At 40.2% G+C, this 25,915-nt stretch overlaps 1 protein-coding gene across 1 annotated transcript; it reads left to right on the plus strand.

Annotated features, from left to right (window-relative positions):
• The first annotated feature begins 2,153 nt into the window (after positions 1-2,153).
• DEPDC7 (DEP domain containing 7) lies at positions 2,154-25,133 on the plus strand. Its single transcript, XM_086341091.1, has 9 exons — positions 2,154-2,275; positions 17,063-17,453; positions 19,182-19,309; positions 20,112-20,301; positions 22,941-23,152; positions 23,902-24,044; positions 24,223-24,348; positions 24,442-24,520; positions 24,811-25,133. The coding sequence occupies exons 1-9, from the start codon at positions 2,203-2,205 to the stop codon at positions 25,002-25,004; spliced, it is 1,536 nt and encodes a 511-aa protein (XP_086197217.1). The 5' UTR covers positions 2,154-2,202; the 3' UTR covers positions 25,005-25,133.
• Positions 25,134-25,915: the final 782 nt, after the last annotated feature.

The raw sequence follows: 25,915 nt of genomic DNA on the forward strand, positions 1-25,915 counted from the left end.
ATGTCAGAAACTGTGATACTTCTAGATATGATATGAAAGACATTTTTAATGTTTTTCTTTAACTATAGGTTCCTAAACATTAAATTTAAAAGCATGAGGCTGACATTTTTAAAACCTGTGTATTTTAATGAGGATAATCATTACTATATAAGACATATTCTGTCTGCCTAATACAACAGACACTGAAAAAAATCTAAGCAGTTAAGATATGCCCTGGACAGTTTTCCTAACTTTGTTAGGCAATCAAGATGTGTGTGCTGAAATAATTAGGCAGTATCACTATAACGGGGCCATAAACAGTAATGTATTTGATAAATGCCATGCATCTGTAGAAAGGAATGTAGTGTGCTCAATTGCTCAGTCCTGTCTAACTCTTTTCGACCCCATGGACTGTAGCCTGCCAGGCTCCTCTGTCCACTGGGGATTCTCCATGCAAGAATACTGGAGTGGTTGCCATGCCCTCCTCCAGGGAATCTTCCCAACCCAGGGATTGCATTGTGGGGAGATTCTTTACCCTCTGAGCTACCAGGGAAGCCCAAGAAAATGAGTGGGTAGTCTATCCCTTCTCCAGGGGAACTTGATTCTTTACCAGCTGAGCTATCCAGGAAGCCCGAGAAGAGAAGGAATATATCAATGTAGCCTGGAAATATCTGTCCAGCAATGAAAGTGGAATTTGAATTAGGCCTCCAAAATGTGTAAAATGTGGACAAGTAAAAAAAGAGCATTTCACCAGATAATTCTTTGAAATGTTATATAAATCACCAAAGTAGTCACTGAGGTCACCTGCCTTTTTCAAAAGATGCAATATTAGTGTTTGTCAAGATTTGTTTTCACAAATAGGATGAGCGTTTTATCTACCACGTAGTGAGGATGGACTTGTGCATTCAGTTACACGGTATGGGGTAGATTACAGCTAATTGCTCTGCTGGGTACCTGAAATCCCTCCTAAATGGTATCTTATCTCTGTGAGCAACAGTCAACAGAGAAATGACAAAGGAAATTTCTTGAACAGTGGCGAGACTGGGTTTTACTGCCACCAGGGGGAGAGAGCTCATAAAAAAGGCCAATCCTGGCACCAGTTTCTAAATCGTAGGAGCCCGTGTCTAACCTACTCAACTGGGGTGCCCAGGGTCGCAGTTTCTCGGCAAGTGTTTTTTGATATAACCATATGTATGTATTCTTCTAAGCATTTTGAAGGAACCACGTGTCGGAGCCTTTTCCAATAAGCTAACTCCCATATAAAAACTATTCTGATTTAATAATCTGTTCACACGGGCACCCTCCTTCTGAAAAGATATTTATGTGTGCCAAAGGTTTAAAATGATTGCTAAATCCCCAAATTTCGGGAGTAAAATGGGGGCGCAAGAATTTGGCAACTAAATTATTGGTCTCAGACCACTCACCTGAGGTACCCCAGCACTGGGTCCCTGGATTTCCTGTTCTCAACTTCCCCTTAACAGCCCCCCATTCCCTTCTTTCCTAGCTCTGTCCCTAACCCACTTGACCCAGAGTTATTTTGGAGGCGGCACCGATTTCTTTGGCAGCCAGCCCCAAGGCAAGCCAGCTGCCCTCCGGACTGTGAACTCTAGACATTGCTCTCCCAGGCCAGATAAAGATTTGTTCTTTACAGGAAGGGATGCGTGAAAAATTCGAAGCATTTATCATCATGACAGAATTTCAAGCACTTATGTTCCAGACCCAGCAACTAAAATACATGAATTAGCTCGTGTAATCTTCATAAAAATATTCCGTGAAGCGGGTACTGACATTGCCCCCGCGTCACAGGTGAGGGCACTGAAGCCCAAGACAGTTAAGCAACAGAGCTAATCCACGGTGGATGCGCCTTTCACCGAAGCTGGCTTGAGCCTGGGCGCGTACGCCAGTCTGCGCGTGGGCTGTGCAGACGGCGGCGAGATGCTGGTTGCATGCGGCCGGCGCGGACTCGCAGGGCTCAGCACACCAAAACGCTTCCCATCTGGCTACCTCCAGGGCGGGGGCGGGGCCCCACCTTTCCCTCGCTGGCCGGGCCGCAGGTTACCGTGGGCCGCGGCCGGCACGTGACCGGCGGCGAGCGGAGCGCGGCGGGGGCGGGGCCTGGCGGGAGCCCCGCCCCACCCCGGGCCAGTTAACTGGCTGCTCCAACGCGGGCGCCCACTTCGCGGTGCGGTCGTCTGAGGCGGTCGTGTCCCGGCGGCTGCGGCCATGGCGACGGTGCGGGAGAAGGCGGCGGCGCTGAACCTGTCGGCTTTCCAGAGTCCGGTGCAGAGGCCTCCCGGTAGGTGCCGAGGACCCGGTACGAAAACGGTGGGGGCCACGGGGCGGGTGGGGGACGCAGGCTGCGATTCTCGCCCGGGCGGCGACCCCGCCGCGTTACAGCCAGGTCTGCAGCGGCCTCCGCGAGCCCCCGCACTGCGGTGGCTCCTTGGACCCGCGCCCCCGCGGGTGGGCTGCCGCGCCGGAGGTTGCTGTCCTCGCAGCCAGCTTTCTCCTAAGTTCCCCAGACTTGAACTTCGCCGCGCGCGAGTCTGTGCGCCAGCTGCCTGCCGGGCATTCTCAGTAGGTCTCCAAACGGGCTCCACATCGTTACTGGTGACTGTCTGAACCACACACCGTGCTTCCACGGTGTAGCCAGGGGCCGAAAGCCTCTCTTGCCGGCTTTGTTCCCCAGACTCTTCCTGGGAGGGCTGAGAAGTTTCTGTTAATGTAAGTTTAACTTCTACCGCCAGGAACTTGGCATAAAAAGCATTTATTAGTTACGCTTTCCGGATAAGGAGTATTAAAATGAACAGAAGTTTTTGATTTTCAGTGGTTGCTTGAGATTAGGGGAGACAAGTGATTTTTGCCAGCTTAATCATGTCTTAGAGGGCAGGTTACTTAGAATGTTAGTATGCTACATCTTGGTTTCTTTAAATATCCAAACAATTGAACGGAATCGGATGATCAGTTAAAATTGCTGATATGTTAAAATTCCGATTCTAGTATACGCTACATCTTAGTAGATAGAGTTAAGGAGTCCAGATAACACTTGGCTTTCTTGTTTTCCTTTTAGAAAAGTTACACTCCGCCCCCGCCCCTCTCTGTAGCTGCTATGCAGGATGCTTATAGGATAAGCGTAAGTTCCCTTGTTATTAAGTCTTTCATTTGAACTTATGAGTCCTCCCTCAAGGTGACAGTGGTCAGTGGATCGACGTGGGTAAAACTGGGTACATCTCAGTGGCCCCACTTTTGTGTTTTACTTAGAATTAGAAATGCTTCTTTTAATTTTCAAAATGCTAATGGTAAATTGTGATAGACAACCACTTCTCATTTGTAGTTTGCTAAGAACTATCTTAATATCGATCTTACTCTCCAATTGAAAGGATTCAAATAGGCATCTGATGGGTACATTCAGAATTTCTCCAGTGTTTACAGTGTGAAGAGAAGGGGAATACTTCATCATTTAGGAGTATAACATCAGCAATACTGGAAACAGTCTTGAGAAATCTTTAGGCTTACTTTCTGAGTGAAATTCCCAAATTTTACGTGATTAAAAGCCTTGTCTTCTCTAACAGCCCAAATACCAATTCTGAGCTTTGGTTGTTAGTGAACAGGTTTTTACGATAAGGGAATATGTATTCAAAATTAAATAGATGACTCTCAGAGGAAAGAGTTGAAATGTTGGTTATCGAATTTGAACCCAAGGAGAGAACCACTATCTTCTGCACACCAGGTGCAGTGGGCAGAGAAGGGCCCACTGGCTTTTCTCATTTGTTTCGCTTGCTGCAGTTGGAACCCTACCTGTTATCCTGTGTTAATCCCCCTTCCACTCTTCAGTAGCCTTGTCACAGTCCTGGTGAGCACGGTAATGGGAGCCTCTGGTTCTTGGTTCCTTGCCATTCTCTTTCTGTGTGCTCTGGCAGGCAGCTTTGGATCTCTTTCTCTACCTATTAATAATGCTTCCATAGTTTAAAGGGGCTGTAACAACCAGGGACCTGATTTATGTAGAAGAAATAAAGTCTGTATGCTAACTTCTAGTAAGTCCTTTGAAGATATTTGTCTTTTAATATAGATGAGCAAAAAAGTGGTATGTACCCTGTTATCCCTTTCTAACTGTAACCTAATTCTTTGAATTCACCTGATATCACTTTTCCAGGGAGCTCAAGTACTTCCCATATGCTGTCTCATTAATCTGTATGAATTAAAGCAAGGGCCAGTGCCTACTTTCATTGCTAGTCTTCTAAACATATTTTTAAATTGTTCTTTATTTATTTTACATAGTTTGCCTGCAGCCTTCTTTTCAGAGGCAGTCAGTCTTGTGTGACATCTATAATGCTGTGTCAGAGGAAGACAAAGTTTGGGCCAGCCAAAACCAATACACAGTAAAAAGTGCTGCAATATTGATATTGGTGTATAGAAAGTTTTCCCTACTCAGTCGCAGCTGCCTAGTTTAACACCCAAAGCCCAGCTCTCTACATTTATCTATTTTCATGAGATTTTGGTTAATGTCCAATAAATGTAGTTCTTTTCCTTTGTCTTAATTCTGTGAGTAATGTTTTAAAAGCTGTTTTGAAAAAAAGTAATTCTTAAATACAATTCTCCCAATCCTAAGTGATTTTGGATTTTATATACTTATCTTCTGATGAAGAGTTAAATCTTCTGGTATGAGTCACATTTGTCTTCTCATCTGCTGGTGATCTTTGATTGACTGTTGTTCAGAGCTTGACATCACCATCCAGGTGGTAGGAATGGGTAAAGGGTAAATGAAGGTGGGTTAGTTCATTCCCTTAGTTCAGAGAAAGGAAGAGGAAGAAAGAGACCCTCCTTTTTTTTTCACTTTTTAAATAAATTTACAAATTTTTAGAATAGATCTAGATTTACAAAAAGTCATGAGGTTGGTGCATAGAGTTCCCATATACCCTTCACTCAGATTCCCTTATTATTGGCATGTTACATTAGGGCTTCCCTGGTAGCGCAGTGGTAAAGAATCCACCTGCCAATGCAGGAAGATGAAAGTTCAGCCCCTGGGTCAGGAAGAGCACCTGGAGGAGGAAATGGCAACCTACTCCAGGTATTCTTGCCTGGAGAATCCCATGGACAGAGGAGCCTGACGGGCTATACAGTCCATGGGTTGCGGAGAGTGGGACAGGACTGAGCGTGCACACTGACTATTAACATGCTGTTTTATTAGTATAGTCCATTTGTCACAGTTAGTGGACTGGTGTTGATATCCATACTTTTACTCAGCTTTTCTTAGTTTTGGCTGAATATCCTTTTTCTGTTCCAGGGTCCTATCTAGGATGTTATTATATATTACTGTGAATCCATGTCTCCTTTGGCATTTCTAGATTGAGACAGTTTCCTCTTTCATTTTTATACATCTGTTAATTGCTGGATATGTGCTAGCCACTTGACATATGTCTCAGATGACCCTCACAATAACTGCTGCTGCTGCTAAGTCACAGTCGTGTCCGACTCTGTGTGACCTCATAGACGGCAGCCCACCAGGCTCCCCTGTCCCTGGGATTCTCCAGGCAAGAACACTAGAGTGGGTTGCCATTTCCTTAAGTAGAATTAGCTATGTTTTGCCCCAGAAAAGTTAGGCAGCTTGCCCGCTATTGCATTATTAGTAATGATGGAGCCAAGAATAGAACCCAGTTCTCTGGGTCTCTAAAACCCAAGCTGTTGTCTTTCTCTATTCACAGAACCCAGCATTAGGCCTGCTGCATTAATGCAACTTTTCATGTCTAAACAGTATTCACTTAACCGAGGGTTTCTGAGCTTCAGCGTTGTTGACATTTTCCTTGTTGTGGAGGCTGGCCTGTCACTGTGATGTTAAGCAGAGTCCCTGGCCCCTCTACCCACTAAACATCAGTAGCACCTCCCCCTCCTTGGCATATAGCAGCCAAAAATGGCTCCAGACATTGCCAAATGTCCGGGACAGGGGATAAAAATCACCCACTAGGAACCACTGTGTTAACCCTTCTTTAAAATATTTTAATAGTTGGCAATAATCTGCAACTAACAAGTACTGGATAATTTGAACCTTTGTGAACTATAAGGAAATTTGAAAGGAATGGACTTCCCTAGTGGCTCAGGAGATGTGGGTTCCGTCCCTGGGTCAGGAAGATTCCCTGGAGAAGGAAATGGCAACCCACTCCAGTATTCCTGCCTGAGAAATCCAATGGACAGAGGAGGGGGTCTCAAAAGCGTTGGACGTGACTCGGTGATTAAACAACAACAAGGCGCTGGCGCACTGTGTAAGTTTGGTGCAAAATATGCTGAACATAAGCTGTCTGAATTCTTGTGTGTGTGTTGGGGGAGAGGGGGCAGTTTAATGCTCAAAAATGAAAATAAAATCGTTACATACTAATTTTGAAGTAACATGTTTTAGTAACATTGTGTATATATTTACCTTACATTGGGATCCAGTATTGGGATCCAGTTTTATAATGTCTGTTGATCTTCTAAGGAGATCTATTAATCTATTTGAAATGATTATAGAATTGTTTTCACCCTTATATTGGTTCTCACAGGAGGGCCGTAGTTAAAACTAACTACATAGATCATGGCTGATACTCATTACCTGCTTGTAACATATGTGTAAATATAATTCCTTGACCTGTCTGCCTTATAACTTGATTTTTAGGGAATTATTACTATAATAACTTGATTATTTAGCATGCATTTTTTATAAGTAAAGATGATTATTAGTGATATTACAAATACATATCAATTCAGTATTAGAAGTGTAACTTTTTGTGGCTGATAAACTTTTTTGGGTAGATTTCAAATACATGAAAAGGATCGGTCTTTGCCTTTGAAAAATAGCTCTTGTTTTCAAGCAGATAACGATGAACCTGCTTGAAAACTGAATGTTAACTAGCCTACACTTATGTAGTGCTCACAAGCATGTGTAGTATGTTCTAGACCTAGTTTCAAACAATTTCAGAGCCTCTTGATAGCTTCTCAGAGCTTTTTATCTGACGGGTCAAATTTGTTCCCGTGCTTCACTTCTTATATTTTGTTTGATGTTAAGTGTCCATATCTAAATGGAAAGTGATGTGTTTTAGTCTCTAAAATCCTATAAATCAGTTTAGACTTGAAACATGCCATGAACATAGTGTTTAACTCTTGTATCAGTAAATGAAGGAGCCATGTTATAAAAGTTACATCTCTTACTCAGAGTTGTTGCAGCTGGTCTCTATAGACTTTGATCATTAGGTTATGATGTCTTTACAACATGCTTAACCAAATGGTAAACAAAGAAGCATCATTGTAGATGGTGTGAATTTTAAAAAAGTGTCCAGTTCATATGCAAGTGAAGTTTAAGGAAAAGCTGAAACTTAAATTCTGATTGCTAGACTTACATAAAGCATTCATTTTATACTTCCGGTCTCTTGAATCCTGTTTAGAGGTCTCAGTAATTCTTCTTACTGGGCCATGGTCAGTGATCCCAATGTTCATTTCAGCTCTTAGATGATGGTAAATATGAAGTTTCAAACCAGTATGTGGGGGATTTGTGTTCAACTGGTGAAGTCAGCATTTAAAAAAACAGGTTATCCTAGTGTGGGTTTTGGCACATTTACTCATCAAGTCCAGGGTATATTATGTTTTAAAGTATCTGTATGAACTTGAGCTAGTTTGGGTCTGTGGGTGGTGATGCTTGAGGGGAAATATCCCAGGATGCAATGGTTGCAAATTAATGGTCAGTGAGAACAGAAAGGACCTGAAAGGATTGAATTGTATTATGCCTGGAGGACTCTGGAAACATTGGATGGCTCACAGGTGCCTACTACCCTGCTCTAACCTGTTCTTTAATCTTTTATACTGTGTTATCCAACCTGCAAGACTTCCTGATTTCCCATATTTAAACAGCAAGTTAATATGGGGAAATATATTCTGTATATCCTGTTTTCCCTGTAAAGATTAGCTATTTTCACGTCATTGAGGCTCTCACCCCCATCAGTTGTCTTATTGATCTCAAATTAATACGTGAGTCAGCTTTATCCCTGAGGATTTGTATGCTTCCTTATAGCTCAACTGTTGTTATATATGTTTCATCTTTAGTATTATTACTAGCCCAGAAGTCTGTTTAGTTGGTACTTAATAGGCAGTCTGAGCTCTGCAAGTTTAAACCTTGCTTATTTTCCTTTCCTGTGTACTGTGGATAGTATATCATAGAATTTATGATACCAATCTTTTTTTTAGGATTAATGACTACTGTTTCTAAATAGCTTGGTTAGGGACTTACAAATCTTAAAGTTGTTTGTTGTTTATTTCATCTCCTAGGCTCACTTAAAACTCTTTCAGTTAATCCAAGTCTTCAGTGAAAGGTTAATGCTAAAACTATCTGGTGACTTAATATATTTATATTTACATATTAGGAAATCCTAATGTATATTTAGTAGCATAAAATTGAAGGTAAGTTTAATTCACTGAGCCTCAATTTCTTAAAAATAGGACTATTTTTAACTATTTCAGAGAAGTTTATTAGGATTAAATGAGAGAAGGCAGAGCTTGTTATATTGTAAGTCCTCAGATTTTCAGTTCAGTTCAGTTCAGTCGCTCAGTTGTATCTGACTCTTTGCGACCCCATGAGTCATAGCACGCCAGGCTTCCCTGTCCATCACCAACTCCCAGAGTTCACTCAAACTCATGTCCATTGGGTTGGTGATGCCATCCAGCCATCTCATCCTCTGTCATCCCCTTCTCCTTCTGCCCCCAATCCCTCCCATTATCAGAGTCTTTTCCAATGAGTCAACTCTTGGCATGAGGTAGCCAAAGTATTGGAGTTTCAGCTTTAGCATCAGTCCTTCCAATGAACACCCAGGACTGATCTCCTTTAGGATGGACTGGTTGGATCTCCTTGCAAGAGATCCAAGGGACTCTCAAGAGTCTTCTCCAACACCACAGTTCAAAAGCATCAATTCTTTGACGCTCAGCTTTCTTCACAGCCCAACTCTCACATCCATACATGACCACTGGAAAAACCATAGCCTTGACAAGATGGACCTTTGTTGGCAAAGTAATATCTCTGCTTTTCAATATACTATCTAGGCTGATCATAACTTTCCTTCCAAGGAGTAAGCGTCTTTTAATTTCATGGCTGCAATCACCATCTGCAGTGATTTTGGAGCCCCCAAAAATAAAGTCTGACATTGTTTCCACTGTTTCCCCATCTATTTCCCATGAGGTGATGGGGCCAAATGCCATGATCTTAGTTTTCTGAATGTTGAGCTTTAAGCCAACTTTTTCACTCTCCTCTTTCACTTTCATCAAGAGGCTTTTGAGTTCCTCTTCATTTTCTGCCATAAGGGTGGTGTCATCTGCATATCTGAGGTTATTGATATTTCTCCCAGCAATCTTGATTCCAGCTTGTGCTTCTTCCAGCCCAGCGCTTCTCATGATGTACTCTGCATTTAAGTTAAATAAGCAGGGTGACAATATACAGCCTTGACGTACTCCTTTTCCTATTTGGAACCAGTCTGTTGTTCCATGTCCAGTTCTGATCATTGCTTCCTGACCTGCATATAGGTTTCTCAAGAGGCAGATCAGGTGGTCTGGTATTCCCATCTCTTTCAGAATTTTCCAGTTTATTGTGATCCACACAGTCAAAGGCTTTAGCATAGTCAATAAAGCAGAAATCGATGTTTTTCTGGAACTCTCTTGCTTTTTCCATGATCCAGCAGATGTTGGCAATTTGATCTCTGGTTCCCCTGCCTTTTCTAAAACCAGGTTGAACATCTGGAAGTTCACGGTTCATGTACTGCTGAAGCCTGGCTTGGAGAATTTTGAGAATTACTTTACTAGCATGTGAAATAAGTGCAATTGTGCGGTCGTTTGAGCATTCTTTGGCATTGCCTTTCTTTGGGATTGGAATGAAAAGTGACCTTTTCCAGTCCTGTGGCCACTGCTGAGCTTTCCAAATTTGCTGGCATATTGAGTGCAGCACTTTCACAGCATCATCTTTCAGGATTTGAAATAGCTCGACTGGAATTCCATCACCTCCACTAGCTTTGTTCATAGTGATGCTTTCTAAAGCCCACTTGACTTCACATTCCAGGATATCTGGCTCTAGGTGAGTGATCACACCATCGTGATTATCTGGGTCATGAAGGTCTTTTTTGTACAGTTCTTCTGTGTATTCTTGGCATCTCTTCTAATATCTTCTGCTTCTGTTAGGTCCATACCATTTCTGTCCTTTATTGAGCCCATCTTTGCATGAAATGTTTCCTTGGTATCTCTAATTTTCTTGAAGAGATCTTTAGTCTTTCCCATTCTGTTGTTTTCCTCTTTTTCTTTGCATTGATAGCTGAGGAAGGCTTTCTTATTTCTCCTTGCTATTCTTTGGAACTCTGCATTCAGATGTTAGCTAGTGTTAATATAATGAAGATTTGAAAAAAGACTAACGAGCAAATATTTTAAGTTCATTTAAATCTCAGCTATAGTCTCTGGTCTATTAGGAAGTTAAGAATTAGTGAAAAAGTGAAAGTGAAGTTGCTCAGTTGTGTCCGACTCTTTGTGACCCCATGGATTGTAGCCTTCCAGGCTCCTCTGTCCTTGGGATTTTCCAGGCAAGAATACTGGAGTGGGTTGCCATTTCCTTCTCCAGGAGATCTTCCCAACCCAGGAATTGAACTCAGGTCTCCCTCATTGTAGGCAGACGCTTTACCCTCAGAGCCGCCAGGGAAGTTAAGAATATTAAGTGATACTCCTCCTTTTATGTAGTCATAGTGACTGAAAACAGTACAGCCACTCCTAGTTCTGGATACCAGGGAAATGACCAGGACATATTTTGAGATTCCATCCAGTGTGTGATTCTGGCTCTACTCAATAGAGACTAACTGTAGTGCATGCGTGCATGTTAAGTCACTTCAGTCATTGCCAACTCTTTGCAACCCTGTAGGCTGTAGCCTGTCAGGCTCCTCTGTCCATGGGGATTCTCTAAGCAAGAATGCTGGAGTGGATTGCCATGCCCTCCTCCAGGGGATCTTCCCCACCCAGGGACTGAACTCACGTCTCTTATGTCTCCTACATTGGCAGGCAGGTTCTTCACTAGCACCACCTGGGAAGCCCAACTAACCGCAGTTCCAGTAGTAAATTTAGTTTCAACTTGATTTCTCTAGTCGAATCTCCCTAATTCAGCTTTTAAAACTACTCACATATTTGGTAAATTGCCATCAATTACTTCCTTCTTTGTTTAGTAATACATTATGAAGTATCTGGAATTTTTAAATGTCTTGATAATTAAAAAGATTCTTGCTGATAATTTTAAACTAGCATCATAATAATGGGTAGACAGTAAAATTGAATGTGAAAAACTGAAAGGTGCTCAGTTGTGTCCGACTCTTTGCAACCCCATGTTGCAGTCGGACACTGGGTAGCCTTTCCCTCTCCAGGGGATCTTCCCAACCCAGGGATCGAACCAGGGTCTCCTGCATTGCAGGCGGATTCTTGACCAGCTGAGCCACCAGGGAAGCCCATAGTAAAATTACCCATCTATTTTTGATATTGGAAATAATACAAACACATAATAAAGGGTTTTTTGTGTTTGTGTGTGTCTCTTAGTAATTTTTATGGTCAGTCAGTGCAGTTGCTCAGTCATGTCTGACTCTTTGCAACCCCATGTACTGAAGCACACATGCCTCCCTGTCCATCACCAACTCCCGGAGTTTACTCAAACTCATGTTCATTGAGTTGGTGATGCCATCCAACCGTCTCATCCTCTGTTGTCCCCTTCTCCTCCCTCCTTCAGTCTTTCCCAGCATCAGGGTCTTCTTAAATGAGTCAGCTTTTCACATCAGGTGGCCAAAGTATTGGAGTTTCAGCTTCAACATCAGTCTTTCCAATGAATATTCAGGACTGATTTCCTTTCGGATAGACTGGTTGGATCTTCTTGCAGTCCAAGGGACTCTCAAGAGTTTTATCCAACACCAGTGTTCAAAAGCATCAGTCCTTCGGCGCTCAACTTTCCTTATAGTCCAACTCTCACATCCATACATGACTATTGGAAAAACCGTAGCCTTGACTAGATGGACCTTTGTTGGCAAAGTAACGTCTCTGCTTTTTAATATGCTGTCTAGGTTGATCATAACTTTCCTTCCAAGGAGTAAGTGTCTTTTAATTTCATGGCTGCAGTCACCATCTTCAGTGATTTTGGAACCCAAAAAAATAAAATCTGCCACTGTTTCCACTGTTTCTCCATCTATTTGCCATGAAGTAATGGAAATTAAAAGATGCTTACTCCTTGGAAGGAAAGTTATGACCAACCTAGATAGCATATTGAAAAGCAGAGACATACTTTGCCAACAAAGGTCCGTCTATTCAAGGCTATGGTTTTTCTTGTGGTCATGTATAGATGTGAGAGTTGGACTGTGAAGAAGGCTGAGTGCTGAAGAATTGATGCTTTTGAACTGTGGTGTTGGAGAAGACTCTTGAGAGTCCCTTGGACTGCAAGGAGATCCAAACAGTCCATTCTGAAGGAGATCAGCCCTGGGATTTCTTTGGAAGGAATGATGCTAAAGCTGAAACTCCAGTACTTTGGCCATCTCATGCGAAGAGTTGACTCATTGGAAAAGACTCTGATGCTGGGAGGGATTGGGAGCAGGAGGAGGAGGGGACGACAGAGGATGAGATGGCTGGATCGCATCACTGACTCAATGGATGTGAATCTGAGTGAACTCCGGGAGCTGGTGATGGACAGGGAGGCCTGGCGTGCTGCGATTCATGGGGTCGCAAAGAGTCGGACACGACTGAGCGACTGAACTGAACTGAGTGGAACCGGATGCCATGATCTTTGTTTTCTGAATGTTGAGCTTTAAGCCAACTTTTTCACTCTCTTATTTCACTTTCATCAAGAGGCTCTTTGATGAAATAGTATGAAACATGAATAGTATGAAAAGGCAAAAAGATAGGACACTGAAAGATGAACTCTCCAGGTCAGTAGGTGCCCAGTGTGCTCCTGGAGATCAGTGAAGAAATAACTCCAGAAAGAATGAAGAGACGGAGCCAAAGGAAAAACAGCACCCAATTGTGTATGTGACTGCTGATGGAAGCAAGGTCTGATGCTGTAAAGGGCAATATTGCATAGGAACCTGGAATGTTAGGTCCATGAATCAAAGCAAATTGGAAGTGATCAAACAGGAGATGGCAAGAGTGAACGTTGACATTTTAGGAATTAGCGAACTAAAATGGACTAGAATGGGTGAATTTAACTCAGATGACAATTGTATCTATTACTGTGGGCAAGAATCCCGTAGAAGAAATGGAGTAGCCATCCTAGTCAACAGAAGAGTCCAAAATGCAGTACTTGGATACAGTCTCAAAAACAACAGAATGATCTCTGTTCATTTCCAAGGCAAACCATTCAATATCATGGAATCCAAGTCTATGCCCCGACCAGTAATCCTGAAGAAGCTGAAGTTGAACGGTTCTATGAAGACCTACAAGACCTTCTAGAACTAACACCCAAAAAAGATGTCCTTTTCATTATAGGGGATTGGAATGCAAAAATAGGAAGTCAAGAAACACCTGGAATAACAGGCAACTTTGGCTGTTGGAGTACAGAATGAAGCAGGTCAAAAGCTAATAGAGTTTTGCCAAGAGAACCCACTGGTCATAGCAAACACCCTCTTCCAACAACACAAGAGAAGACTCTACACAGGTACATCACCAGATGGTCCACACCAAAATCAGATTGACTATATTCTTTGCAGCCAAAGATGGAGAAGCTCTATACAGTTGGCAAAAACAAGACCAGGAGCTGACTGTGGCTCAGATCATGAGCTCCTTATTGTCAAATTCAGACTTAAATTGAGGAAAGTAGGGAAAACCACTAGACCATTCAGGTATGACCTAAATCAAATCCCTTAGGATTATACAGTGGAAGTGAGAAATAGATTTAAGGGACTAGATCTGATAAGAGTGCTTGATGAACTATGGGTGGAGGTTCATGACATTGTACAGGAGACAGGAAGCAAGACCATCCCCATGGAAAAGAAATGCAAAAAAGCAAAATGGCTGTCTGGGGAGGCCTTACAAATAGCTGTGAAAAGAAGAGAAGCAAAAAGCAAAGGAGAAAAGGAAAGATATAGCCATTTGAATGCAGAGTTCCAAAGAATAGCAAGGAGAGATAAGAAAGCCTTCCTCAGCTATCAGTGCAAAGAAATAGAGGAAAACAACAGAATGGGAAAGACTAAAGATCTCTTCAAGAAAATTAGAGATACCAAGGAAACATTTCATGCAAAGATGGGCTCAATAAAGGACAGAAATGGTATGGACCTAACAGAAGCAGAAGATATTAGAAGAGATGCCAAGAATACACAGAAGAACTGTACAAAAAAGACCTTCATGACCCAGATAATCACGATGGTGTGATCACTCACCTAGAGCCAGATATCCTGGAATGTGAAGTCAAGTGGGCTTTAGAAAGCATCACTACGAACAAAGCTAGTGGAGGTGCTGGAATTCCAGTCGAGCTATTTCAAATTCTAAAACATGATGCTGTGAAAGTGTTGCACTCAATATGCCAGCATATTTGGAAAACTCAGCAGTGGCCTCAGGACTGGAAAAGGTCAGTTTTCATTCCAGTCCCAAAGAAAGGCAATGCCAAAGAATGCTCAAACTACCTCACAATTGCACTCATCTCACACACTAGTAAAGTAATGCTCAAAATTCTCCAGGCCAGGCTTCAGCAGTACATGAACCATGAACTTCCAGATATTCAAGCTGGTTTTAGAAAAGGCATAGAAATTGCCAACATCTGCTGGATCATAGAAAAGGCAAGAGAGTTCCAGAAAAATAGCTATTTCTGCTTTATTGACTATGCTAAAGTCTTTGACTTTGTGGATCACAATAAATTGTGGAAAATTCTTATAGAGATGGGAATACCAGACCACCTGACCTGCCTCTTGAGAAATCTGTATGCAGGTCAGGAAGCAACAGTTAGAACTGGACATGGAACAATAGACTGGTTCCAAATAGGAAAAGGAGTATTTATGGTAGATACAAAATTATCTACCATAATTGGTATGGTAGATAATTTTGGCTATGGCTCACTGCAGTCCTTATGTTTATTTCAACACAAAAGATGAATTTCAAATGACCCACTTAAAATTTATGACTCGTGCACTGAGTTGAGGTTTTTTCCCCAGGCATACCACAAAGTTTATGGGATTTTAGTTCCCCAGTCAGGGATCGAAACCTGGCCCCCCACAGTGGATGTGTGGAGTCCTAACCCCTCGAATGCCAAGGGAATTCCCAGGTGGAGTTTTAATATGCCTCAGAAACGTACCTTTGCTTTCATCTTACACATTCTATCTAAAAAAGGAAGGTTGTTTCAAGTAGGAGTTTCTTTAATGATAATCCCCTTCTTCCTTTCTGCTGTGCTGTTGCATACTGCTTTTCTTTTCTAGACTACTTTAAGGGAACTGAGTCTCCCTGGCAGCTCAGATGGGTAAGAGTCTACCTGTGATGCTGGAGACCTGAGTTCCATCCCTGGGTTGGGAGAATTCCCTGCAGAGGAGGGCATGGCAGCCCACTCCAGGATTCTTGCCTGGAGAATCCCATGGACAGAGAGCCTGGTGGGCTATGGTCCATGGCGTTGCAAAGAGTCAGACATGATTGAGGCAACTTAGGATGCTCACACAAGGGAAGTAATCAGTTTTCAATTTCAGTCCAGGTTCGATGCACGATACTGGATGCTTGGGGCTAGTGCACTGGGATGACCCAGAGGGATGGTATGGGGAGGGAGGGAGGAGGGTTCAAGATGGGGAACACATGTATACCTGTGGTGGATTCATTTTGATATTGGGCAAAACTAATACAATTATGTAAAGTTTAAAAATAAAATTAAAAAAAAAAAAAGGTATACTGTGTTTCCATAAAAAGAAAGAGCAAGCCAGATAGGCAGCAAGCTGATGATTAGCTAGATTAATTCCATTAGCTTGCTAAAACTTAAGGTCCATTTTCTTTTCATTATTTCTCCTTTTCTTCTTCGTAGCTATGTCAAATATCAATTTATTAAAGTGAGGAAACATATAAATATTTGAAAGCATGTTTTCTTTCTTTTCTATTTGGCTAAATCCTTACTTTATTTCTGTGCTTCTCCTATCTTTGCAATAGTCTCTAAGCTCCTGTTGAGCAGGAACCAAACTGTTCGTTTATAAAGCACTTAATTCATGAGCATCCATAATAAGAAGCTTTTAAAAATTAGTTTATTCCAACAAGCATTATGTGTGAATGTATATCTATAACTATACATCTGTCTGTCTAGTTATCTATCTGACTAGTAAATGCTTTGAAATCATATAGACCATGAACTAAATCCCAGCACCACCATTACAATATAATGTTCAGAAGTTATACTTAACCTCTGTATATCTGTTTTCCATTTCACAAATATGGCAATGTCTGCTTCATAGAGTTGCTAAGATTAGATCATTTGTGTAAGGCATTTAATAGAGTTCCTTAATTGGTAACTGCCACAAGGTCTTATTTGATCTGCACCGCTCACTCCCGTTTTCACTCTTCTCTGATCTCACTTCTGTTCTTTTCCTTGGTCACCTGAGTAGGTTGTGGTGGCCTCTCTCCTGTTCTCAGCAGAGCACCTCCCTCCTCTTCAAGACCTTTACTCTTTCTGTTTTCTCGGCTTTCCCCTCAGATAACTGCATAGCTTGCCCCCTGATTTTACTCAGGCTTCTGCCAAGGGATCACCTTGTCAGAGAGGTCTTTCCTGACCTCCCATCTAAAATAGCATTCTCTCTCTTACCTGGCTTTACTTACCTTCTTGGCACTGATCTAACATACATGTGTTGTGGATATCTTCCCACAAAGTGTGTTTAAGTCCTTAAGAACAGGGACTTTATTTTGCCCATTCTTTTATCCTAACACATAGAACAGTGTTTAGCGTATAGTAGGCAGTAACTTTTTAATTAATTGCTACTAATAATTTCATATTTCAATAACAAGCTGCCCTAATAATTGTTCCTTATTAATAGCTTTGGAGATTGCTACTTTTTACTTAAGGCTTGCTTAGACCTTATTACAAATGAGCCAGGTGAGTCTGTGATTTTTCCCATTTCAGGTTTCAGTGTAGCCCAGAAGCCATTTGGAGCCACATATGTTTGGAGCAGCATTATAAACACTCTTCAAACACAGGTGGAGGTGAAAAAACGAAGGCACCATTTAAAAAGACACAATGACTGCTTTGTTGGTTCAGAAGCTGTGGATGTCATTTTTTCTCACCTAATGCAGAATAAATATTTTGGTGATATAGATATTCCTCGGGCCAAAGTGGTAAGAGTTTGTCAGGCACTTATGGACTACAAAGTATTTGAAGCAGTTCCAACCAAAGTCTTCGGAAAAGACAAAAAACCCACATTTGAAGATAGTAGCTGCAGCCTTTATAGATTCACAACGACACCTAACCAAGACAGTCAGTTAGGGAAAGAAAACAAAGTATGTTCACCTTCCAGGTGAGTATATGTTAGATTTTCATTTAATATCGGCAGGAAGAGGCACCTTGTTAGCATAATCAGTCTCAGGATATTGGCAGAGGGGATGTTTACAGGATTTTGTCTACTTTTTAGTGAGATGCTGACTATCTTTTACTTTTGAAATAGTAAATTAGGCTAAAATCTGGGTCTGTGGGTAAATTTGATAGAGTGAACTTTTATTTGATATCTCCTAGAATTCTTATTGGAAGTCATCAACAAATTTTGATTTTCCTGCTTCAAGTTACAATTATAGTATAAAGAATATTAGAGAGTTTATACACAAAGTGGTATGGAAGACCAACAGGTGGGTTGTCACTAGAATCCAGGAAATAGCAGATGTGAAATATGAAAGGAGCCAGAATGCAGAAAATTTATAGGACATGTTAGGGAGTTTGCATGTGATCACACAGATGTCAGGGAGGCCATAGAAAGACTCAAAGTATGTTGAGATTGACCTTCAGAAAGGTCATCCTGGCAGCTATATGGACAGCCTAATGGGGAGAGCTAGGTAGGAATCTGTTGCAATACTGTGATCTACAGATGAGGAGGAAGTAGGCAGCAGTGGTGGAGGAGGAGGAACCATTTAAAGGGAGACAACATTGTAGAACCCAGTGACTGAAATGGATATAGGTCATAAGTGCATAGTTAACGTAGTTATTTGTCATGAAATAAAACTTTTCCCTTTTATTCCCCTCAGCTTAATGGTGAGGAGGTGACTGTGTAATTGAAGCTCTTAAAGTTCAGATCTGACCCAAAGTCAGACGTATAGTGTATTGACTTTGAAGTGTTTTTTAATTCTATATGTAAAACATGATAAAACGTACTTCTCTGTATATGAAGGAAGTGGGACAGGTAGGGCATGGTCAGTACTTTCCAAATGGAGATCCCTGTGCTTTATCTGAAACCTTTGGAACAGATGCTTATCGAAATTTGGAACTTTGGAGATTTTAGAAAGCTAATAATATACATATATCATTTACTAGATAACACTCCTAGACACAGGAGACATAGGTTTGATATCTGGGCCAGGAAGATCCCCTGGAGTAGGAAGTGGCAACCCACTACAGTTTTCTTGCCTGGAGAATTCCATAGACAGAAAAGCCTGGCAGACTATAGTCCATGGGGTTGCTCAGACACAGCTGAGCATGCACGCAGATAACACTCCTAGAGGGATCTGGGACAGCATCTGGTAATCAAACACATTAATATTTCTGCAGTGAAAACGTTCATATTAACTGGGATAGATATAAAGGCTATGAAAATCTCAAAACAGGTTTTGTCACTGTATGAATTCTGAATAGACAACTTTGAATTTTTCAAAGCTTTTTGGGTTTCAGAATTGTGAGTAGGGGATTGTAGATCCGTATTTGATGAGCACTGTCTACCAGAGAATGCCCTGGAAATAGAGATCACTAATAAAAATGATAAGCATAATTAAGTTTGACTATGTCTGATTGTGTTTTAAAATTGGAGACACAATTTTAGTCATTGAATCACTTTAAGTGCTCAAAGGAGAATTTATTTAGAGTATATATTCAGGCTTGAGAAAGAAGGTGGCATGTCTTATATTTTATCCTCCTCTTAGAATTTGAATTTGTTATGCTTTTGCTGTGGAATACATAAACTGTCTAGACACTCTTAGCTCTCAAATGCAAAAATATTTCTGTGGGCTTACTAATAAAAATTTATGAAATAAATTTGTTGTAGATATGCAGATACATTATTTAAGTCCTCTGACATCAGATCCACAAGTTTAGAGGCTCTGTGGGAAAACCTGAGTTTAAAGCCTGCCGACTCTCCTCGTGTAAATATCTCTGCAACCTTGTCTCCACAAGGTAAGCTCAAGATGATACAGGAAGGAATAGAAGACTAACTTCAAATAAAGTTATTTAAATTTTTTCAGTCCTAACCTTTATTAGAATTTAGATATTCAGAGCACAGAGAAAGAGCACACTGTGTATTAAAGCTGTTTATATTAAGTTTTAACAGAGGTCTATTATCTTTAACAAATAGATCAGTGTTGCAATTCTGAACACTGACTTTTGTCCTATCAGCTGGCAGAGGTTCAAATCTGAAATGATTTGCATGCAGATTTTTAAAAAAATTTATTTAAAATCTGTTCTCAACTCTAGCTTTCTCTAAGATTTTATAAGAGTCAGTAAAAAATTGGAAAATTATATTAAAACATTAACAGGATTCTTATGTTCTTCTTTGTCTATGGCCGTGGAATGTGGTTTTAAGGACGGATTTCCACCTTCCCTCCCCCATCCCACTTGTGGAAACCCTGAGTGGAATAATCTGCAGCCAATAGTTTCAGACGAGTTTTCAGACTGAATGACTCATTCTTTCTTCCTCGGTCCTTATTAACATGTTATATGACTTGATCTCTTATCAAGCCATATTGCTTTTTACAGTACAAGAATGAAAAGAATTCCTGTTGTCCAAAGTCTGTTCTCCTACACTTTACAACAAATCTTGAATTGTTGTTCCTTTGTTATAAGAAACCACTTCATAAAACTGACTTTCTCTTTTGTTTTTTTTTCCACAAATTTATTAGCTTAGACCTGCCTAGGCAGATACTGTGGTGAGCCTGTAGTAACTGCTGTTAACTTTCCCCTTGTCATTTTCCCTGTGCAGTTATTAATGAAGTGTGGCAAGAAGAAACAATAGGGCGACTGCTCCAGCTTATAGACCTTCCTCTCCTTGACTCCCTCCTCAAACGGCAAGAGATGATACCTAAAGTTAGTCAGCCTAAGAGGCAGCTTGACTTGGTCAACAACAGGAACTATCTGGATCGAGGGATTCTCAAGGCTTACAGTGATTCTCAGTATGTGGAAAAACCTGTAATAATTTGAGTGTATTTGTAGGAAGATAATTAGTTTTAAGATAATCTTTTGAATTCTTCTGTCCATACAATCAGATATGCTTTGTCAGTTGATATTATCATTGTTGGGAAAAATGAAGAACAAAATTACCTTGGTCAAAATTAATGAGATTTAAATGTCATTATTTATCATATTCATTTTTTTTCAACATATATCTTACTTGCATATCAAGTGAAGAAAATGATTATGCTCCACCTTCTTTGTTAAAATATAGGTCTGTCTAGTCTCTTAGAGCTGTCTGGTCTTACATTTCTAGTACTTCACCAGTTCTACATTCTAATGAACTATTAATATAGTTGAATGTCAAAAGGTAGCTTAAAACCTTACATGAAAAAAATAATCCCAACATAAGAATTTAAATTACATTTATACAATTTAAATTAATAGGTGAAGGTATTTTATAATGACCTTAAATTTTAAGTACAGAATCAGAAATTGACCTTAAAAGATCATCTGTCTACATCTTAAGATGAAGCTGATGACCACAGGAGGTGACCTGACCTGGGTGGTGGCAGAATTAGTTGTCCTGAGTCCACAGCAGTGGAAGATATGATTTTTTTTTAAACTATTTGTTGTTGTTCAGTTGATAAGTTGTGTCTGAGTCTTTGTGACCCCGTGGACTGCAGCATGCCAGGCTCCCCTGTCCTTCACTGTCTCCTGGAGTTTGCTCAGATTCATGTCCATTGAGTCGGTGATGCCATCCAACCATCTCATCCTCTGCTGCCCCATTCTCCTTTAGCCTTCCATCTCTCCCAGCTTCAGGGTCTTTCCAGTGAGTCAGCTCTTCACATTAGGTGGCCAAAATATTGGAGCTTCAGCATCAGTGCTTGCAATGAATATTCAAGGTTGATTTCCTTTAGGATTGACTGGTTGGATCTCCTTGCAGTCCAAGGGACTCCTAAGAGTCTTCTCCAGCACCACAGTTCGAAAGCATCAGTTTGGTGCTCAGCCTTCTTTATGGTCGAGTTCTCTCATCCATACATGACTACTGGAAAAACCATAGCTTTGACTATATGGACCTTTTATTGGCAAAGTGCTGTCTCTGCTTTTTAATACACTGTCTAGATTTGTCATAGCTTTTCTTCCAAGAAGCAAGCGTCTTTTAATTTCATGGCTGTAGTCACTGACTGCAGTGGTTTTGGAGCCCAAGAAAATAAAATCTGTCACTGTTTCAATTTTTCCCCCATCTGTTTTCCACAAAGTGATGGGACTGGATGCCATGATCTTAGTTTTTTAAACGTTGAGTTTCAAGCCAGCTTTTTCACTCTCCTCTTTCACCTTCATTAAGAGGCTCTTTAGTTCCTCTTCCCTTTCTACCATTAGAGTGCTAGCATCTGCCTATCTGAGGTTGCTGATATTTCTCCCAGCGGTCTTGATTCCAGCTTGTGATTCATCTAGGCCAGCATTTTTCATGATGTACTCTGCATGTAAGTTAAATAAGTAGGGTGACAATACACTGCCTTGTCATACTCCTTTCCCAATTTTGAACTAGTCAGTTGTTCCATGTCCAGTTCTGTTGCTTCTTGATGCACATGCAGTTTTCCCAGGAGACTGGTAAAGTGGTCTGGTACTCCCATCTCTTTAAGAATTTCCCACAGTTTCTTGTGATCCACACAGTAAAAGGCTTTAGCGTAGTCAATGAAGCAGATGTTTTTCTGCAATTCTCTAGCTTTCTCCAGGATCCATTGAATGCTGGCAATTTGATCTTTGGTTCCTCTGCCTTTTCTAAACCCAGCTTGTATATCCAAAAGTTCTTGGTTCATGTACTGCTGATGCCTGTATTAACAAATTGAATGTTAAAAGTTAGTCATTCTATTTCTTAAAATGTAGCAATTTTCTTAAGTTACCCAACTGGGATTTTATTAGAAATGGCTAATTAATATTTAATTATTTTGAAACCCTAACTTGTCTTCCTCTATTCTCTTCTAGCCAGAGTCAGAGATGATAGATCATACCCAGAGCTTTGAAGTAAACCACAGTCTATGAGAAAAATGCTGGTTTAGGAATCAGATCTGGGATCTAGTCCTTCCTGGGACCCTGAGCCAGTAACTTAAGAGTTTCTGGACCTCAATAGTAAATTTAAGGAGTGGAATTTGAATTCTGATGTCCTTTTCAGGCCTGTATTATAGTGGATAGTTTCTGTTTTTGCTTTAAAAAAGAGTGAAGACATATTAAAATCAACTTTTTATCTGTGATACATGACCTAGCTATAGAATTATGCATATCCATTATACAAGCTATAAAGAATTATACATATCTTTGGCTTCCCAGGTGGCTCAGTGGTAAAGAATCCACCTGCCAAGCAGGAGACATGGGTTTGATCCCCAGGTCAGGAAGATCTCCTGGAGCAGGAAATGGCAACCCATTCCAGTATTCTTGCCTGGAAAATCCCATGCAACCCTGGCGGGCTACAGTCCATGGGGTCACAAACAATCAAACATGACTTAGGGACTAAACAGCAAATAGCAGCCCCAAAGGTGTATAGAGATTCATCTTAGTGGGAAACTTGAAACAGCTAGTAAATCAGGTATGGGTTTATTGGTTATCCTTTGCTTTTTAAAATAATTCTTTTCTCTCATAGGGAAGATGAGTGGCTCTCTTCAGCAATTGATTGCTTGGAATACCTTCCAGACCAGATGGTGGTAGACATAAGCAGAAACTTTCCTGAGCAACCAGATAGAATAGACTTAGTGAAAGAACTTCTGTTTGATGCCATTAGCAAATATTACAGTAGTAGGGAACCTCTGTTAAATCACTTATCTGATGTTCATAATGGAATTGCAGAACTCCTAGGTAAGTAAGATGTTACTGAATACTAAAATTTCTCTTTGGAGGGAACAGGACAAAGTTTCTTGTCCCAAAATTAACCAAAATGATATTACTTCAAGCTGGGAATGGATCTAGACTAATCCATGGAAAGTATGTTTTTCCCAAAACTTCCATGGTTCATTTGGAAAGCAGCTTTACTGAGCTCTGAAGTCATGCAGGGACTTCTGGTCGCTACAGGTGAATGCTGCTCTCATTCACTGGAAACTTAATAAGCATAGAGCAGCAGTTCTCTTTTTCAGAAAGTGTTACCAGCACTGTCACCATTCTCCATTCATCCTCTTCACAATGGCAGACACTCTGCTTTGTCCCTGTACCAGTGAGGCAGACTGTTCCACGTGGTTTGTTGAAAACAAGTTGCAGATTTCAAAGAATCCTATTTTTCTCAGAGTTGGCTATATCAGTACTGTATACATAGTGTACCCTTGAAATGTCGTGAATTATTGGAAAACATGGGCTGAGAATTTATTTACAAAGTCATATTAGATTTAATATCCTAAGATTTGTGAATGACAAGGACTTAGGACTTGCCAGTTTGAGTATAGGCTTTCTTGATGGTATTGGTCATTCATTTTAATTCCTAGTCTCTTTGTTTTGCTGTTGAACATAATTTTGGATAAGTTTACTGATTAGCTTAAGTTTTAGCTTGACTTTTGTTCCCTTTGATATAGTTGTGTCTGGTCAAAATTAAAGCATTTTTTTCCTTTTGGCAAAAGTGAACGGGAAGACTGAAATAGCATTAGAAGCTACTCAGCTCTTTCTAAAGCTTTTGGATTCCCAAAATAGAGAAGAATTTAGAAGACTGCTGTATTTCATGGCTGTTGCAGCACATCCTTCTGAATTTAAATTACAGCAAGAAGTAAGTCTTTTGTCTAAATGTTAATTGTATTCAGTATCTGTAATACTTACAGGACATATTATTCCATTATCAGCATCAAGTATGTGGAAATGGATAGTAGCTATTAATATTTAACATTGCTTTTTATATTACATTTATTCTTAAAAATAAATTCTATTGGGTATATATTCTTTTACAGAGTGACAACCGAATGGTTGTGAAAAGGATATTCTCAAAAGCTATTGTTCACAATAAAAATTTATCCAAAGGCAAAACTGATCTTCTGGTGCTCTTTTTAATGGATCATCAAAAAGATGTTTTTAAGGTAAAACTCTGAAAGTAAAGTTGAACTTATGTAATAGATCACTAAATTAAAATGCATAATGTTCCATGTGCCTTCTTTTTTTTCTTTTGTAAGATTCCTGGAACTCTACATAAAATTGTCAGTATTAAGCTCATGGACATTCAGAAAGGAAGAGATCCAAACAGAGACGCAGGTAATCTGAGAAATACTCCTTCCATGTCTCACGAGGATAAGTAGTTGCATTTTAGCTTCAGCTAGACTCTAACTCATCTTCTCAGAGCTATTCAGACTTAGCAGAGAGCCTTTTTATGTCAGAAAAGCAACCTGACAGGGTTAGAAAGTCAGCAGTGCTTAGCACCTTTACATGCATTTTATAAAGTGGGGGAAGAAAAAAAAAAAATATATATATATACAAGTGGTTTTTTTCTTGTTAAATCTGAGGACTAGATCCATTAACTGAACTTTTTACTTTTAAACTTTAAGGATATATTTATTGCCAGAGAATTGATCGAAGTGATTATTCTGACCATACAAGGAAGACAACCAAGGATGAGCTATTGAATTTACTAAAAAATATTGATGAGGATTCAAAACTTTCCACCAAAGAGAAGAAAAAATTGTTAGGTCAATTCTATAAGTGTCACCCAGACGTGTTTATTGAGTATTTTGGGGACTGAGTTTCCAGTGTCTGTATATAACTTGTGCATTTTAAGAATAAATTATGTATCCTAAAGATTCAATCATATTGTAATATTAGATGTTCCTCTAAGTATGAAACTGTACTTAATAAAACATTTTTTGTATAACCTTTTGTGAAACTGAGTATTAGGTGGTGTATTGCTGTTAAGTATTGACCTCTCTCAGGTGAGTTGATTTATAATTATTGTGCACAATACTTTATAGAACATCCTGGGAATTTAAATGATGGGACATTGCAGCGTTTATAAAATAAAGTATTAAACAGTTAGGATGTCTGTAATTACAAGTTAATAGGAGTGTGGTTTGTACCTTGAAAGGTATATTTCTTGAAGATACAAGATAGAAATTTAGGCTATGCTAAAGTGAATTTGTCAGTTACCATAAACTGTAGACAAGTCAGAAATTGAACTGTCCTAATGCTTTTGACAACTTCAGCATCTTTTAAAGCTTATTGTGTATAATTTCAAACATACATAAATATGGGGAGAATAGAATAATGAGCCCTTCATGTATTCATCATCCAGTTTCAACAGTTGTCAACTCATGGCCAGTCTTGTTTATTCTGGGCTCCCACCTCAGCAGATTTCATACATGCTATCACTTCATCTATAAGATTTCAGTATATATGACTAAAAGATAAGGACATTAAAAACATAACCCCAGTATCATTATTATACACACACAAAGTCACAATTCCTTAATATCTTCAAAAATGCAGTCAGTGTTCACAGTTTCTGATCTCAAATGCTGGTGACATTTACGTAGGGATCCCAACAGAGTTCATACATTGCAATTGGTTAATGTGCTTCTTAAATCTTTATAGGTTTTTCTCTTTGTCTCTCCTCCCTTCTTTTCTCTCTGTTTGTTATTCAGTAAACCTGGTCGGCTG

Source organism: Bos grunniens, chromosome 15, assembly GCF_055505025.1.
Source record: "Bos grunniens cultivar Pamir isolate PY7600 chromosome 15, Bosgru_T2T1.0, whole genome shotgun sequence".
NCBI lineage: Eukaryota > Metazoa > Chordata > Mammalia > Artiodactyla > Bovidae > Bos > Bos grunniens.